The sequence below is a fragment of the Trachurus japonicus genome, chromosome 8 (genome assembly GCF_045865225.1).
Source record: "Trachurus japonicus isolate A0001 chromosome 8, Traja_1.0".
NCBI lineage: Eukaryota > Metazoa > Chordata > Actinopteri > Carangiformes > Carangidae > Trachurus > Trachurus japonicus.
This window is the reverse complement of record NC_140914.1, coordinates 4,942,724-4,961,656: the sequence shown is the minus strand read 5'-3', so window position 1 is coordinate 4,961,656 and position 18,933 is coordinate 4,942,724. Positions and strand designations below refer to the sequence as shown.

At 46.1% G+C, this 18,933-nt stretch overlaps 1 protein-coding gene across 3 annotated transcripts in view; it reads left to right on the top strand.

Moving 5' to 3' along the window:
* asic2 (acid-sensing (proton-gated) ion channel 2) overlaps positions 1-18,933 on the top strand; it is a 524,547-nt gene that overhangs the window by 477,151 nt on the left and 28,463 nt on the right. For all 3 annotated transcript variants that reach the window (XR_015036256.1, XM_085783410.1, XM_085783409.1), the window contains one exon: positions 12,459-12,586. Coding sequence is in view for 2 of the 3 variants with exons in the window: in XM_085783410.1 (XP_085639536.1) it covers positions 12,459-12,586 (128 nt within the window). In the remaining variant the exon portion in view is untranslated. The remainder of the gene's footprint in view (positions 1-12,458; positions 12,587-18,933) is intronic.

The following is an 18,933-nucleotide window of genomic DNA, read 5'->3' as shown; positions in this document are numbered from 1 at the left end:
AACTGCATAAACGTTCATAAAAAATCAAACCGTTTGAAAATCGGACAAAAACTGAGCAAGTTCTGGTCAGCAGAACATGCACTATAGGCTTAATGCTAGTAGGAGTTACAGTGATGGTGGCAACGGAGTTCAATGAATTCCAAGCTTTTCTCAGACTGGAAGTACAAGCGTTATTTACCTTTGTTGAGGTTTGAGCATAAGAAATGTAACGCAATAGTAACTTTCCCTGTTAACAAGTTACTTTTATAATGTAGTGACTCAGTTACTAATGCAGCAAAACACAGTTAAAGAGAGCGGACTCGTATAGTTCCCCTTTAAATGTAACGTACCCAACGCTGGCAGTGTCTGTGTTTTTACTCATCGACTCCACGGGAAGAAGAAACAACAAATAAATCAATACTCCTCAGATAAATAAACAAACAAACACAACCCGGCAGCTTTTATCCAACATCCATGATGTAGGAGGCTCCATGAAAGAAAACATTCAGTCAAGACAAGTGTGTGAGTGTGTGAGTGTGTGAGTATGTGTGTGTGTGTGTGTGTGGATGTTGTGATATCAAATGCAGAAGACAGACTTTTATTTTTGGTCTAATATGAACAAACCAGTTTCCTCATAAAAATGCAAAGTAGGCCACCTGTCGGTGTTTTGTGTGGGAATGAAATTCAGGATCTGGTCAGAATTGAAGCTGTGATGTGAAGAAGCTGTGACTTCTCAGACTCCACTCTTCATTCTCTGCTGCGTTCAAGTGAAATCTGGACTTAATCACGTCTTGTTATTCAAATACGGTCAGTCAGAAATACAGAGGCCTCAGTCTGGTTACAATCTGGACTTTGGCTAAAACACAATCAAAGCTCTTTGTAGCGGAGCGCTGAAGCCTCGTCGATGATCTTTGTTTTAAAGCAGCACAACTCTTACTGCTCCTCTTATTGATGAGAGTATTAGATCTCATTAGTGGCTCAGATCGACTGTTTCAGGGAAGAGTGGCTGCACACAGACACAGAGCGCTCCTCAAACTCTCTTCTTTGTATCTTTTTGCTCTTTTTAAAAAAAAAATAAAATATATATATATACTTTATTGCAGGATTGCACAAGTCATTAATTCATGTTCCATTACACATATTTCTTTTTAGTCATTGGAGCGATCCCACAAAATTGTATGTAAAAATGTATTTTGTAGTGAAAAAAACTAAAAGAAAAGAAAAAGTTCATGGTAACAGAAAAAGATGAAATAAAATAAAATAAAAAGGTGGGACAAAGACCGCAAAATAAAGAAATAAACATAAAATAAACAAAAATATATACCCATACATGTACTCATATATACATGTATGCATGCATTGCACACACATACACAATACATTCTCTTCAGAGATCTACTAAACATTTCTTCAGAGCTGTTTGCTCTTGGAAAGTTTTCATAAACGACATTGTTTCAGGAAATATCTGCATAGACACACAAAAGCACTGAAAATATCTCAAATACTATAGGCACAAAAACTAACAGAATAATAGACGTGGATTAAACGGGTATGTTTCAGGCGCAGCATTCGAGGGTCCGTCACCCGACAGTTGTCCGCCATTGTCGTTGTAATCACTGTTCATTGTTGTTGTTGGGATATGATGTAATCATTTCACAAAATATCAGTTTTGGTTTTCTACACAAAAGAGATTTACTTTCTCTGGGACACTAATGTTTTGTCGGCTCCCAAAACGCTGCAGATGGACGACCACTCACTCACTCACTCAAGAGCCGACGTCCTCCTCCTCCTCTCTCACTCTCTCAGCCTCTTGTGTTCCCCAGGCTGCAGGTTTTTCGGTGTGAACAGTGTGTGTGTGTGTGTGTGTGTGTGTGTGTGTAAAGGAGCAGGATCTCCCAGCAGGCTGCAGCCTCCAGTGCCCTTGTTTATCCCTGTGTGGTTTAATTAGCCCAGATGAGCTGAGTCAGCCTCCCTGTCTTCTTCAACTCAGCCCGGTCTCTTTGCTGTGCAGCATGCCACCTCTCTCCTCCTCCTTCCCTCCTTCCCTCCTTCCCTCTCTCTTTCTCTTTTCTCTACACACACCTCCTCTCACCAATTACGTTTTTTTCCTCCTCCATCCACACCTTCATTCCTCCCTCTCGGTGGCTCCCTCTTACTCTCCATCATCCTGAGGCCGGCGTCCAGCGTCCTCCTCTCGCTCTCTGGGGTTTTATTAGCGCGCTGTTCTGGCCCGCGGAGCCTCAGGGCGGCCATGACACTCCTCCTCACTTATCACTATGGACAAACATGAAGAAAAAGAAAAGAAAAAAAAAGAAAAAGAAAATCTACCAGCAGCAGCAACAGCAACACGTTTCATGGTGTGAAAAATGAAGAAGATGGATATTACTGCAGTTTGAGTGGAGGGAGGAAAGAAACAGATGGTCTGTTGCCTGGATACCAAGCTTTCTCTCCCTTCGACTGTTATATTTCTGTCCATGTTCCACCTGACGATAGAAAACTTATCAAGACAACTCTGACACTTGAAGTTAATTACCCGCAGATGGTGAACGCAATTATTCTTTTGGAGGGAATATTTATATTTAAGGCCCAATCAAAAAGGAATTTGAATTTTGGACTTTTTCTTTTTAAATACAGTAAAGTGCGAAGCCAATTTCTTTTTGGAAAAAATTATCGCAATAAATCAAGACAAGGTAGAAATGCATAACAAAAAATGATAAAGTTTGATTAAATGTATACTTTTAGTAGTAACTTTTTTCTTTTTCTTTTTTTTTTAGCACTTTTCTGTCCCATTTGGTCCTGCTTTGTTTTATTTTGTCATGTTTTGTTTTGTTTTGTTTCGGTTTGGTTTGTGTCTTTTTGTCAGTGGTCCTACATTGTATATTTCAATTTTTTTTTATGTCATTGCCTGTTAAATAAATAAAACAAAAGGAAAAGAAAAGAAAACTCAGACATCATCAGCAAATCAATCTAATTTAAATTAAAGGGGAGCTATACAAGTTCAGTCTCTCCTCCTCTGTGTCTCTAACCCTCCTCTCCTCCATGTGCATTTGTTTTTTAACGAAGCCGGTGAGAAATGATTCAACCAGCACTAGGACTCTGGAGCTGAGTTAAGGCGGAAATCCTGCAGAGTTCCTATTTAATTTAAAAAACTAACACACATAGGATGACTTGTGAGTTACAGATTCTCTTTAGCGTCTCTGAACGACTCACAGTCTTGCTTTTTTTTTTTAAATAATCAGTCGAGCTGCTGCTGCTGCACACTGACCTTGTTAGAGAAGTCGTGTGAAGTTTAGGAGTTGGGACGGGGCTCGTCAGGCAGATTATTTTTTTTTTTGATCAAAGCCAAGTGGATGGCCCCCCTCCCTCCCTTTGGCAGCTACAACTACAAAACGTCTGCAGCAGCGCAGCGAGAAGCCCTTCAAACACACGGCCCAGCCTCTGAAACCGGCATGACATTCAAGTCCCATTTCTTCTTTCTTTCTTTTTCTATCAGAGAGTCGCAGCTTTTTATTTATTTTTTAATCATACACATCACAGAGTTTTGTTTCAGATCGAATCAGCGCTCCAAACCTGACATTTCAGAGTAAGCAACCAATTACATTCTGCTCACCCGCTGCGTCTGAATGGGAGAGAGATGCCAAGAGTTATGGAGTTATTGAACTATTTTTCATCTCCTCCCTGAGAGGCACTTTACATCGCTTTTTAGCTTTTCTCTCTCGTAGCTGCTTCACTCTGATTTGATTCTGTTTCTCTTTTTGATTGCTGCCTTTTTTTTTTTTTTTTTGTATTTCACTGAATTATTATCAGAGAGGTTTCAGCCGGTGTTTTGGAAACATTTTGTTCTCAGGTCGTCTGAACATTAGCAGCTCTCTGTGAAAACACTTGTAAATATAAAAGACGCCGTCAGTGAAGGTTTTTGGAGTTTGGAGAGAGAGAATTGATCAGGTTCGTCCTCTGAAACAACTTCAGGGAACATCTCTGGATTTGGCACAAATTTACACTTGAACTCAGAGGTTAAAATTCTATCTATCTATCTATCTATCTATCTATCTATCTATCTATCTATCTATCTATCTATCTATCTATCTATCTATCTATCTATCTATCTATCTATCTACCTACCATGCTGTTCCCTTCAAATCAATCAATATCAATTATATCAATACAATTTATCAACCTTTTAAAGTCCGAATTATCAAATATTTGAAAAATTATTTGCAACTGGAGTCTTTATTGGACCTTCTGACAAACAATATGACAAAAAAAAAAGAAAATAACAATTATACTTGATACATCCAGCATTTTTAAAATGTATTGCTCACAGTTTATGTTTAAAGAGGAACTACGCAGGATTTTTTACCTTAAGGGTCAGCAACACAGAGGAGAAGAGACCAGACTTGCATAGTTCTCTTTTAAATTTTATGTTTTATACATAAGTTTTTTTTTGTAGAAAAACTGTCTGCATCAAATATGATGCACTTGTCATTTAAGGGTTTTAAATCCACAAGGTCTCGTCCTGAGTAAAAGCTTCACTTTCAGTCAAACTGTTACTAAACTCAACACAAACGTTCATTGGGTCCACACTTCCACCCACAACTACCACCAGTCAGTAACAAACTTTTTTTAATAATTACTATTTGTTTTTTCCATGCAGCCAAACCTACAAGGCCTTTTTCATATTTCACCCACAGCACCAGCACTTTGCAGGTAAACAGCGGTGGGGCTCATCAGCAGCCGCAGCTCTCTGCACCCCCCTCCTGCTTTCTGTTTTCCATCATCGCTCCATCTCTCATCTCCCATTTTAGCTCGCGTTTTTATATGGGAAACAGGCCAGCGAGGCAAAATAAGCATTTGAGTGCAGTGGCAGTGCAGAGTTAAAGCCTCGGTGTGCCTCTGCACTCTTTGTGTCTGCAGTTATTAAATCAGCGCGGTGCTGAGGACGACCACTGAAGGATATTTGTTCAGCTGCAGGTTTAACCAAGTGCAAAGTGGAAGTGGAAAGTCCTCGATCCTTTTCACTTTCTGCCATTTCTGTCAGCGACGTTGGGTCAGTGTGAAAAGTAACACGAGCTTCTTGAATCTTCTCAAATTGGATCATAAAGTTCTGGCGAATGAACGTGACGACGGCTTCCTGTTTTCATTTGTTTCTGTGATAACCGCCGGTGTTGCTGCAGCCGCCTCTGGATGCACACAAGATATTTTCATTCATTGTGATTCTTGTTGTAAAATGAGATTTTCTCTCAGTGGCTGCACAAAGTAAACCAGAACCTGGCTGCAAAATTATAATAGCATGATTTGGTACAAACAATAACTGCTTTTGTTTTGTTTTGTTGTTGTTATTGTTGCAGCCTCGGTTTGTAGGTGAAATTTAAACTATTCTTTATTTTCAGATGAAAAATCTGCTTAGTGCAAGTTGAGGATGCAGAGTGAGGAAGGACTGAGTGAAATAAAGAGCATCGTTTTTGATTGACATGGAAATAACTGGGAAACTCAGAATTTCATGTTCAATGTCACAAATGTGCAAGAAAAGATTAAAATTCTAGTTTCTTCTATTCAGGTAGAGGTAGGGGACCCTTCTACACTTTGCAAGGTCGGACAAACGTGGCTTGTTTTGTGTTATTGCTGCAGATCTTATAGTTTTAAGTTGGATTTAGCAAGAAGTAGGAAAAATGTTCGAGTCCAGAACCAGCGGCTCATTGTGGGACCTGAGGAGACGTGTTTCCTGCAGAAACTCAAAGTAATCCACATGAATCACATGACTTATTTGTAGCTCAGTGCTGCTTGGAGCTATAAATGCTAATATGTCTGTCTTAGTTTGGCATTTTTGCATGCTAACATTTACTAATTTGCACTAAACAGGATGTGAAGCTGAGAATTGAGAGAATCACGTTAGATTTGTTTAGCTATTACAGTAACTAAAGACTAAAGTCGAAACATCATTTTGTTTGAATCCCTCCATTTGCCGTGAACTTATTTCACTAAAACCCCCCAAAATATCACCCTGAGAGAAGTCGAAGGGATTATCTGCTTCAGTGGGATTCATCCTCTGGGATCCATTAATGTCTGTACAAAATTCAACAGCGAGCTCTCCCAACAGCTGCCGGGATATTTCAGTCTCTGGACCAAACAAACTGGACCGGTTCTGCAACCTCCCCAGAGCTACAGAGCTATTTAAAAAAAAAAACATAGAAATGAAATACAACATGAAAGGAGAGAAGTAAATAAAACTGTCAGAGAGCGTGACACAGTGTGTTGAGTGAGTTAAAACGTGGACATGCTTTGAGGATACACTCGTTCACTTTGATTTGAAATTGTGCTGGAGTGCTGCTCTGATGGAGGCTGACACAACCTCCTGACTGTGACAGGAAGTGGACGAATGTGAGATGAAGAAGAAGAAGAAAAAGAAGAGATGAGCTGATGTTGGCCGACAGGTGCAGACAGGGCCGTTGCTAGGAATTCTGGGCCCCCTTAAAGAATACTAAAGTGGGCCCCTCCCCCTAACTTCTCCAGTTTTTTTTTCTTAGACTACGTATGTATTATCATTTTTTATTTAGCCTACTTTGTTTTGATGCTAGTGCAGCATCACACTGCAAAAACTCAAGTATCTTACCAAGAATATTTGTCTTATTTCTTGTCAAAATCTAATTTCTAGTCAAAACAAATCTCATTATACTTAAAATAAGACATATCATATTAAAAGTTGCTTGTTTTTAGACACTTTTTACTCCTTTCAAGCATATTTTCACTTAAAATAAGTAGAAAAAATCTGATAGTGGAACAAGTTTTTCTTCCTTATTACAAGCACAAAAAACGTGCTTTCACTGGCAGATTTTTCTACTTATTTCAAGTGAAAATTTGTTTGAAACAAGTGAAAATGATTTAAAAACAAGTAAATTTTTAGGTGATGAGTCTTATTTTAAGTGGAAAGAGATTAGCTTTGACTAGAAATGAGACATTTGGACAAGAAATAAGACGAATATTCTTGGAAAGATGTTGAGTTTTTACAGTGTACTACGACGAGTATTAGTCAGGGTCTTACGCAGAATAATTCAGTCATACAAAGATTAGACTACTGGGGTTTTTATGGGCCCCACTCGGAGCTGGGCCCCTAGAATTATCATCACCTTTCTCCCCTATACAACGGCCCTGGGTGCAGAGGATTCGGAATCGTCAGTGCTGCACACACACACAGGTGTCAGGACAAACTCTCTGCAGCCAGGAGGAAGAGACGTCTGACAACATGCGACTTTATCTGCGTATAAGTCAGAACAGTTTTACATTTCCTCTCACTCTCTTGATTTTCCCAGAACAAACGGTGCAATCGGTTGCAATGCTGCAGGAGAACGGAGGTGAAAGCAAACTCCACCTGACATTACTCTGTGTCGTACAAAGCAGAGAGATCTAAGTTATGATTGTGCTGCTGCTGCTGTTGCTGTGAGCATCCTAATTTAGTCCGCCTCTCTGATTCTGTTGAGTCATCCTGAGTCAAATGAGCGCGATAGTGGTGATGAAACACGCCGTAACTCCAAATCAACGCTGCGATCTTTGATTCCGCTCCAGCTCTGGTCAGATACAACAAACGTGGTTATTCCACATCTTCTTAATCATCTCTGGATAAGGGAAGTTGAACCGACAGCAGAACAAACAAGCACAGCGAGGTCTATTTGATCTGATCTATAACTCACACACACACACCTTCCCAACTCACACACACACATCTCACTAACAGATTATTGTCTCATGTGGTCGAAGTGCAATTTCAATGCACATTTACATAAAGAAAACCCAGTGACCTGCAGACATTAAGTTTGAAAAATAAAATTGCAATCCTAAATAGATGTGTAGTAATGTGGTGCATTAAGGCCATGAGCTGTGAACAAGTTTAAAACTCTGAATTTTCAGATTTAAAGTTGCAAATTTATGAGGAAATAACTCATAAAACTTGCAAGTAAGAGCTCACTAATTTGTTTCTACACTGCACTGCAAGTTTACATAGTCAAATGAATGAACCCGGCCGGTAATGTGTCCTTGATTTCAATAAATAAGAAAAAGAAATCATGTAACTTTTTTTTCCCATAAGAGTTTTTTTTTTATGCGCAAATTTGAGACTTTAAACTGCAAAATTCTTCTTTTTGAACTTAGCAGAAGATGTCTTAAAGTGAACAAACCCAACAGAGATTTCTGTCCCCTTTGACTTGTGAAGGGTTAGTCAGGGGAAGTGAACGTGTTAGTGCTGCTAATTAGGAACCGAGAGCAGCACAACAATGTTTAACAAGAATGTAATAATTACAGAAAATTGTCTCCTGGTGAAATGTTAAAGCTGGTTTTTATTGTAACCAAGAATGGGCTTTATGCACAGCTCCACTACTTCCTGAAGTAAGCCAGCTCGTTTATTTCCTGTCTTACATTATTGGACCAACTGATTAATCTAATCAGTTGGTCCAATAATGTAAAACAGGAAATAAACAAGCTGGCTTATTTCAGGAAGTAGTGGAGCTGTGCATAAAGCCCATTGCCTCGACAAGACAAGTGTCACACATGCACACATCCGCTCTGTGTTACAGGACACGATGAAGACACACAGGTTGACTTCCATTTATCACAATATGAACAGCCAGTGCAGTTAGTGTCTCTGTTCCCTCCGTGTAGAGGACGTAGTGTGTGTTTACACTGTTTTAATGAAGGAATATGTCACACCCAGCACAACACTGTGGCTCTTATAATGTGTTTTTAATAGTTTTTAGATAACAGTGGCTAATTGTATAGGATAGTTGTGCTACAGTATGGGTGCTAATGGAGCATAATCCAAACAAATGCACTAGATATACATATAGTTGTATTTTATGTTAACATTTCATATCCACTTATGGTCAAATGGCAGTGGAATTAAGACATTAAATAACAAATGAGAAGTAGATGAATGTAAAAACATAGATAGGCTAAACAATATGGATTGATTAAACCTGTTATTTTGAATTCCTGTCGACCGTTGACGTTACGGCGATGCACGCACGTTTTACCTCAGGACAGAGAGGAGGGAGGGGCCAGTGAACAACAGGTAGAAACATGGCCGACAACCTGAAAAAGCGCCAAAGACACAATCGGTTCTGGTCTAGAAGGGGATTGTATCACACAGGAAAACACTGGTCTTTCTGCAGAAGGAATATACAATCAAAGAAAGAAAGTGACCGACAGAAAACTCAAACGCCATTTACATGTTCTGGACCTAAATAATGTGTTTTATTGTCTTGGAAATGGTGCTGCTGTAAGTGTAATGTAATGTTACGTAATGTTAAAGCAGAAGTAAGCGATCCGGTCGTTTTGGCTAATGCTGCGTTCCAGGCATGCTTTTGAAACCGTAAATTACAGCTTCAAGTTACGACTTACGACTTTGTAGCGTTCCAGGCAACCCACTCGTGTTTTTCCGACCTGTTTTACCTGTGAAAGTCACTATAACGGCCACTCGTAACTCCTGACCCGTGAACTCATACCAGATCGAACTGGTACGACTTCACAGGTCGGAAAAACACGAGTTACGGGTTGCCTTGAACGCACCATAACGTCTTGTCAGCCGATGGAGTTAGCAGCCCCCGCCCTCGTCATGGATCTATTGGTCCTCGTCCCTACGTCACCACATTCAGGCGCATCCCTTGGCTGCACACACAGCCCTTCATGCCGTTCTCTCTTAAACTTGTAGGATACGAGAAAAGTTTTCTCCTCGGCTCAGAGCAGAGCAGAGTGACTGAGAGACCCGTGTTTCGGTCCAAACACTCTGTGATTGCTGTCGGAAGATATAACTATTTAAGACTTATATTAACACAAAAATATCGCTTAATCCTACTTTAAACATGGCGGCGCGACCATTGTTTGCGGCGGCTTCAGTGACGGTCACTTAAGTGTGTGAATGTGCCAGAGTACCAACGGCAGATACTACTTTAGACATCCATAACAAAGCCTCCAAACGCCCACGAAGTGTTTTGGGCGAGCCCGCCATGAAGTACCAGAGGAGAGACCACGACGGATCACCTAACCTAAACGGGCAAGTGCAGAAAGGATGTATCTATGCAAGGCTAGGCTACGTGTTTATGCTGCGTTCGTGGCAACTCGGAACTTTGTTTTGTGCCATTTGTAACGTTTTAATGCCTTAGCTACGTGAAGAGCTTTGAATGCAAAGTTTGTCCCTGTCTGCCATGTTTTTGGCTATTCATCTGGCTTGGTGCCTCTCGAACGCGTTGAGGTCAGAAATCGGGAGTTTTGAACTGGGAGAGTTCGAGTTCCATGTTTTCTCGAACGCAGCATAGCAGTAGCGCCTACAGCTCCCTAGCAACAAAGCCTCTCAACCATAGACTGTAAAAAGAATGGACGTAGCGTCCGTGACGTCACCCATTGGTTTTGGTGAGTCTGTTTTGTGCCGCTACTACGGGGGTTTGAACCGCGCCATGTTGGATTTGACTTTCCATATTTGGAGCGGTGCGGCCGTTAGCCGGCCGAGAACCCGCCCACTGGCCTCGAAGCAGCGGTCTCCGGACCTGTCACTCAACGTTTCCGCGCCCTAATTGGCCAGAATTTTAAACCTAATAACAGTAAAACGGTAGAGTTAAAAAAAAATCACCCCCCTCAGAGTGTGTGCGGGGGTAGAAACTATCGGTTGAGACCAAAAAACGTAATGGTACCAGGCTTTTAACATGTTTATTGAGGACGTAAAGTCGGCTATTTTAACATGGGGGTCTATGGAGAGTTGCTCCCTTCCGGTACCAGCCCCCAGCGACAGCCGAGGGGATTGCAGTTTTTTGAACGCAGAAGTGAGCTTCACTTCTCAGACCCACAACTGCCCCCTTGCTCTCAACAGAGCGCGAGCAAGCAACAGCTGTGTGTCTACAGTACGTTCCCATGGCAACCTGCCTGAGCCGACAGAGTAGCTTTGTTGGCCGGTAAGCTAAAAACATACACAACATATCACCGCGGTGTTGTGTCATATGGCAAGCGGATTTAATATAACATTTAAAAGCTAAGTTTGACTATCTGGAATTAACATTGTAGATATCAACAACGTCTTTCTGACTTGTCGTTTACATTTTGAATAGTTGGGTTTTAGATATCCGCAAGACCGCAACTACATTCTTCCTAGGACAAATGACCTCACTTTTGCCATTCATGTGTAGGGGTTTGTCATTACAGATATCTATAAATCTTTGAGTCGCCCCTTCTATGTTTCACCAGTGTTAAAAGAAAAATAGCAAATTTACTGGTTGCACATGCTCAAGTAGAATAATAATTTACCATCACTGTCCCAAATTTTAGGACCAAAATGCCTCCATTTAGGGGCAGTGTGGAGCCCTGCCTGTGAGTTTCAGCCTGCTATGATTATATTTACCATGTCCAGCAATAATAGCAATAAAATGCATAACAGTTTCTTAATGGACACGTTAAAAATGAGGAGTCAGAGAGTTGGACAGTGTGAGACGAGTCATAAAACCTGTCAGAGACACACACACAGGTCAGTAAACAGGACGAGGACAGAACGGACACTGCACAGGACACAGGGACGATTAAACTTTACACACACACACACACACACACCCTCCCCCTCTCTCTGTCTGGTAAACACCCTACATATTTATAATATACACACGCTTTCTATTTCTGACTCACTCATTCACGTGGAATCTGATTATCTCTCTCACACAGCCAGTGTTTTTACTCTTTTACACACACACACACACACATTGTTACTGTACTTTTCCACAGCAACACACACACACAGACACACACAGAAAGCATGTTTGATCCCTTCATCTTCGCCTTAATGTGAATGCATCCAAGCTGTCGTCGTATCAGTCACTGCAGATGTTTGATTGATGAACATATCATAGTCGAGGGGGGATACTGTGTGTGTGTTATGTGTGTTATGTGTGTGTGTGTGTGTCCATTTGTGCGGCTGGCCATGCTGAACAGCTCTGATGTCTTGGCTGCAGAGCGCCCCGGGGCGTCCCAGCAGTGGGCTGGCGGTGGACAGCCTTGACTGAGTGTCCCAGAGCTCATGGCTGAGTGTGAGGACGTGGAGAGAGAAGGTTATCGATTTCTACAAAGACCACTCTCTTCTCTGTTCTCCTAATAAATATTACAGCTCTATACACCCCTGCCTCTGCAAGTGTGTGTGTGTGTGTATATGTGTGTGCATATGAGTGCTCCTTTCATCTGTGAAGTCTCTCTACCTGTGTTTAATATCAAACAAATGGGAGTGAGTTATAATGAAGCCGGTCTTAAAAGCTTGTGGCTTTGAGCCGAAAGCCTGAAATTGATTTTGGTGAAAGGTTTATTTGAAACAGGAAGAGTTGATTTTTTTTTGCTCTGTACCCTGATCATTTTATCTGAACCTTTTTTTTGTATTTTTTATATATATTTTTGCACATCTCTGTTTGTTTAGTGTCTGAATAAATCAGCTTTCTGGGCCTTTTTCCCATCTCTGTCTCTTCCAGAGGACACAGCCTTTGAGGCCGGTGTGCGGGTGCAGATCCACAGCCAGGCCGAGCCGCCGTTTGTCCACGAGCTGGGCTTCGGCGTGGCCCCCGGCTTCCAGACGTTCGTAGCCACTCAGGAGCAGAGGGTAGGTCCACTGATACACATTAAATAACCTTTTTTTCTTTTATTTTAAAGGTACATTGTGTAGGAATTCCTCTTATCTAGCGTTGCGGTTTTATATCACAAGCAACTCAATCGTATTTTTCATGCTGCATTCACGTGAAATTGGGCAGACGGCAGACGGACGACAGCCGCTGCACGTAACGAAGGTTACGATATTGTAACCCTAGTTATATTAACACAGGCGGAGCCCTCTACTGGACTCTATGGGTATATCTCTCCTCCAATCACGTACGCGCGATGGCCCACTGAAATTTGCATGTACGTAGCCGGCCAGTATGGCGTGCCTACCTTTCCCGCCCTTTAGCGGGCTATATAAGCAGGTGCACCGCCAGCTGCCCTCATTCCACCAAACTTCAGCGTAAGGCGAAAGAGCGGCAGGGCGTAGAGTAGAGGGCTCCGCCTGTGTTAATATAACTAGGGTTACAATATCGTAACCTTCGTTATATCTCACACAGGCTTCGCCCTCTACTGGACTCTATGGGTACAGTAGGCGAAGCCCCGATTTATGTACTCCCTGCCGCGGGAGAGGCTCCGCCCACTGACCACACCAGCTACCGGTTAGGTACCAAGACCCAGTCACCACTTTATTAATCTTAACCACCGTATGGAGTGATAACGGGTCCAACTTCATCCCAGTTACCAGCACCTGGCTAGACTGGGTGAAGTTGTGGTCTAACCTCGCAGGGGTCTCAACCCTAGACCTCCTGCGCACCTCATTGACAGTGTCCTAGCAGAGCACAGTCATGACAGGTGCATGACACCCTGTGGGGATCAAGTATTTAAAACACTTGACACATCCTTCCTCTCACATGTCCTGTGACCCTACAGTGAGCACAGACCTGGAGAAGGAGCCTGATACATCCAAGAGATAGAACCTTATGAACGGGCAGGGTGAAGACCACGATGCCGCCGCACCACTGAACAGGGCCGTAGACGTCGCCACACTTCATGTGGAGTGCGCCCGGACCACAGTGGGCGGCTCTCGACCCGCTTGACTGTAGGCTGAGAGGATGCACTCACACAGCCACCTCGCCAAGCGTTTCTTGGACAGGGCTCTGCCAGCCGTCCCGTCACCATAACACACAAACAACTGGTCGGTGTTCCTGACAGTGGCTGTTCGGTCGACATAGTATGTCAACGCACGCACAGGGCATAGGAGATGCAGTTTCGCCTCCCTCGAATCCTCATGAGGGGAAGGGTGAAAAGTCTCCAACTGGATGATTCTGGACCGAAATGAGCTCCTTATGTTCTTAGGAAGAAAGGAGGGGTTTGGTTTAAGGATGGCACCACTGCGGTCCCCGCGAAGGAGTAAACAACTCGGGTGAACTGACAGGGCACACAATTCGCTCACTCTCTTGGCTGACATCAGAGCAAGAAGCAACGCTGTCTTGAACGACAACACCTTTAAGGAGGAGCGTTCCAAAGGCTCATAGGGGTCCCTTGTGAGGGCCTCGAGCACCAGTGGCAATTCCCACTGTGGTACAGAAGTGCGTGCCACTGGTCGTAGCCTTCTGACCCCCTGCAGGAACCGTTTTACCAGAGGGTGGGCGAAGACTGGACCTCCGCCCAACCCCTCATGGCATGATGAGATGGCTGCAGCGTAAATCTTAACAGTCGCGTGAGACAGCCCTCTATCAACCAAAAGCTGTAGAAAGGAAAGAGTGTCCCCCACTGAACATGTCAGTGGGTCCACTTCCCTCTCTTCGCACCAATGCTGGAAACCCAACCACTTAGCCCTGTAACAGGCAATGGTGGATCCAGCCCTAGCTGCTTGGATGGTTTTCACCACCTGCGCAGTCAGCCCAGCCCGCATTAGCCTGTCCCTTTCAGGGCCCAGGCTTGAAGCGGTTGGCCCAGGATCGGCAGCGCCTGTATCGCGCCTGCCTCCTGTGACAGTGCCCCCCGGATTTGGGGAATGGGCCATGGTGGGGCCGCCATCATTGTGGTCAGCTCCGTGTACCACGGAGCCGACCGCCGGTCGGGAGCCACCAGAATGACCCTCAGCCGCTCCACTCTCACTCTCTCCAGTAGCTGGGGGATGAGACGGAGGGGGGGGGGGGGGGGCATAAAGTAGCCCTCTTGGCCATGGACCGTGTGCAAACGCGTCCACCCCCAAGGGTGGATGGTCTTGCGGGCTCAGGGAGAACCAATGGGGGCAGTGGGTGTTCGACCTGTTGGCAAACAGGTCCACCGTTGCCCTCCCGAATCGTGTCCAGATCTGCTGTACCACTTCTGGTTGCAGTCTCCACTCGTCTTCCAGGGGGCCGCCCCTTGACATGAGGTCGGCCCCCCTGTTCTCGATTCCTGGAACGTGGAGGGCTCTCAGAGATTGTAGGTGCTCTGAAGCCCATGACCACAGGTTCTCTGCCATCGCTAACAGGGCAGCGGAATGTACACCGCCCTGTCTGTTGATGTAAGCGACTGTGGTGCGATTGTCGGTCCTCGCCAACACGTGTCTCCCCCTTAACAGGTGACTGAAGTGTTGGAGAACCAGGAACACTGCCTGTAACTCGAGGAGGTTGATGTGACGGTCCTCCCCCAGAGGCCACACACCTATCGCCCTCCCCAGGCAGGTGCCTCCCCACCCCATCAGGGAGGCGTCCGTGAACACCGACGTGTACGAGGTCACTCGTCCTAGTGGTGTCCCGGTCAACAAATGTCGTGGGGACCCCCAGTACTGCAGGTTGCCCCGCACTGTTGGAGGGACCGTCAGCAGCCGAAACTTCTGCCTCTTGAGGTCTAAGCGTAGGCTGGTGAACCATCTCTGCAGGCGACGCATGTGCAGCAGTCCTAGTGGAACCACCGGGTGAGCTGCTGCCATGTGCCCCAGTGCTTGCGTGACCTTCAAGGCTGTGACACGTGGACCCTGTTGCAGCTTGAGAACCTCCTGCTGTAGGGCTGTCCGTCTGGACTCCGACAGAGTGGCTCTCAGGCTGACAGAGTCGAGCACAATCCCCAAGTATTCGACCCGCTGGTTTGGTTGGGGGTTGCTCTTCTTCCAGTTGATGGCAAAACCCAACTTGGTCAGGTGAAGTATCAACTGAGCTGTGTGAAAAATGGCCCATTGTTTGGACCTGGCCATCACGATGAGGTCGTCCAGATAAAAGAAGACCCTCATCCCCTGGCTGCGCAGCGGCTGTAGCGCTGCGTCCACACATTTGCTGAACGTACGAGGGGCCAGGGAATAGCCAAATGGCAGCCTGTTGTATTCGTAGGCTGTTCCCTGGAATGCAAAACGCAGGAACTTCCTGTGTTTTGGTGCCACCTCGACGTGAAAATAAGCCAGGCCAGGGAATAGCCAAATGGCAGCCTGTTGTATTCGTAGGCTGTTCCCTGGAATGCAAAACGCAGGAACTTCCTGTGTTTTGGTGCCACCTCGACGTGAAAATAAGCGTCCTTCAAGTCGATGGTTGAGAACCAATCGCCTGGTTGGACGAGTTCCAGCAGCCTCCTTGTGGTTAGCATGCGGAACGTTTTGCGACCGATACGTGTGTTCAGGGCACGGAGGTCCAGGATGGGTCTGTAGCCCCCTGTCTTTTTGGGAACCAAAAAGTATGGGGAGTAAAAACCTCGTTCCTTGTCGTGAAGAGGGACAATTGACACGGCCTGTTTTGATAGCAGGTCCTGAATTTCCCCCTCGAGGAACTCTATCTCTTGTTGAGAGGATAGATTCATCTCTTGTACGCCCCTGAACACTGGGGGGAGCCCGCAGAACTGGAGAGAATATCCTAGTCTGAGGGTCCTGTCCAGCCAGTCTGTCAGTACACAGCTGCTCTGCCATGCTTCGTAAAAACACGTGAGAGGACGCGCAGACAGCTGTGGAGCGGCTTTTAGAAAGCTGTGGTACACAATTTCGGCCTTCTCCGCCGCCAAACCCACCATAAACGGGAGTTTGGCCCATGGGGGGCCCTCTGTGAAAGGGCTGAGTCGTCCCTGAACGCACCAGGCCCGTTGTCCGAGCTCTCGGGGCCGTCCGTGAACGCATCTCTGTTGTCCGAGCCGGCGTGGTGTCACCTGAACGCACCGCCGCCGCCCGGCACTTCACCATCATGGCGTCCCTGCTGCTGTTAGATCCGCCCGTGGAAATAACAGCCACAGGACCAGAGCGGTCAGACACGTTGGCCGCTCTACTGCTGTTTACCGGGGAGACAGTTCGTGTTAGCCCGGCCGCTTCTCTGGAGCGGTGCGGGTTAAACGAGCGTGAGGCAGCCATCTCATTGTCCGGAAACACAGCCCTGCCGTGCTGCTGTGAACGATGCTTGTCACCGCTGTAGCCGTTAGCTCGGCGGTGACAATCATCGCTCGTCAGCCGGTCAACACGCTGAGCCGGACCTACCGTGGAAGTGACACGGTGTCGGCTAGCAGCGCGCGGGGCTAACTGTGTGGTCGCTACAACCAGTGGGGAGCGATGTTTTCTTGTGCAGCCTCGCCGGTTGTAGCGCTCATATAGAGGGACAACGGTAGCTTTTACCCGGTTGACAACGGTGCTCCGCTCTACAACGGTGCTCCGCCTCCCACAACGGGGACGGTAGAGGGTGTGTTGTGTGAGTGTGCTTGTGAAACCGTGACCGGGGGGCCTTGCTTGCCGGGCCCGCTTCGGGGATGTGACGGTGTAACACAAGCCACCGGCAGCCTGACCGACGGTGTAGCGGTGACTACACCGGCCGGGGCTGCGCGGCAAGCGGGGAGCATGGTGGAGGTGGGAGGGGGGATTTTTGCTCTGTTAGTGGAGTAACATGTTTTAATAAAAACATTTCTCACATCCACAGAACAGTGAACACAAGCAGAACATACAGAACCATATGAACAATGAGGGAGGGCGGCAAGGCAGTCTGCCGGCGCCGTCCCTCCCGTTAACTGTCACTTTGGTCGCTGTGTGCCCCAGGACAGCTTCGGCCTGGGTGTGCTGCGAGCCGCCGCGGGACGAGACGCACTGGGGTCCCGTGCGGGCCGTAGCGTTGCGGCGGGGAAGTCTGCAGCAGAAGCTGAGGCGGGTCTGGGCAGCGAAGCTTCATCAGGCGGCGTGGAGGTGGTGTACGCTGGAGCAGCGTCCTCCTCCTGCCGTCGCTGCTCCAGCCCGGCGGTGGCGCGCTTCCTCCAAAGAAGATGTAGGTCTGCCGGGGCGATGATGCCGTTAGGGCAGGCCGGCAGAGGCGTTGTTCCTGAAGCGGCGACTCCATCCTTGGAGCTAGTGTGACAGTGGGCACTCGCCGACGCTGAAGTAAAAAGGAATGAGGGCAGCTGGCGGTGCACCTGCTTATATAGCCCGCTAAAGGGCGGGAAAGGTAGGCACGCCATACTGGCCGGCTACGTACATGCAAATTTCAGTGGGCCATCGCGCGTACGTGATTGGAGGAGAGATATACCCATAGAGTCCAGTAGAGGGCGAAGCCTGTGTGAGATATAACGGCATAAACAAGCCTCTATGTAAACAAGTGGTCCGTCAGCACGAGGCAAAACAATACACGTGACAATATGTTGTCATGGCGATGTCGTATAGCGACGGTCGTCTGCCCGACTGCAGGTGAATGCAGCGTCAGTGTAACGCTCCGTTCCTCCTCACTGCGTTACCACGGTGACTTTTCACAGACGCCACCTCGACCTGAGCCGACAGCTCCGGTGTCTCCGCTGAGTTTCCGTGGTTTCCTACCGTCACGCTGCCACTGAACGTAAAAACATGGCGACACCACATGGCAGCAGCACCGAGCTTACCCGCTCCATGGAGATATGAATGACATGAACGGCTAATTCAGAGCTGAAAGGAACACTTCAGTTTGTTGATGGGGGGGATTACTGGTTAATGAAAAACAGACTTTTGAATGAAATAATCGATTTTCGTGAATAGATAACAGGAGAAGTTACACAATGTCCCTTTAAATTATTATTTCTCTCCCTTGTGCTGTTTTCCTTCTCAAATCCACATGTTCAGCTAATCGCTCAGAGAGAGGAACGCAGTGATAGATAACTTGCTATGGTGGGATTTTCCTGCATGCATCTGTGTGTGTGTGTGTGTGTGTGTGTGTGTGCGTCCCAGTCTCCTCAATGGTTCCTCTGTGGTCCCTTAGTAATTGTTGACTGACAAATGATAACTCCCCCTCTGTCGGTGGCGGTGACCTTGCTGGTAGAGAGGTGCTTCACTCAGACTCGTCCCACTCCATCACGCCGCAGCTTTTGTTCCACAGCGCAAGGTCAATATTAAACGCTGCGGGCCTCGTGCACAGATACAGTCAGAGTAGATATTTGATGCAAATGTTCTTCGCTCCGTCCCCCCGGAGGCTCCTGCTTCACACTCTTCCTCTCTTTTTCATT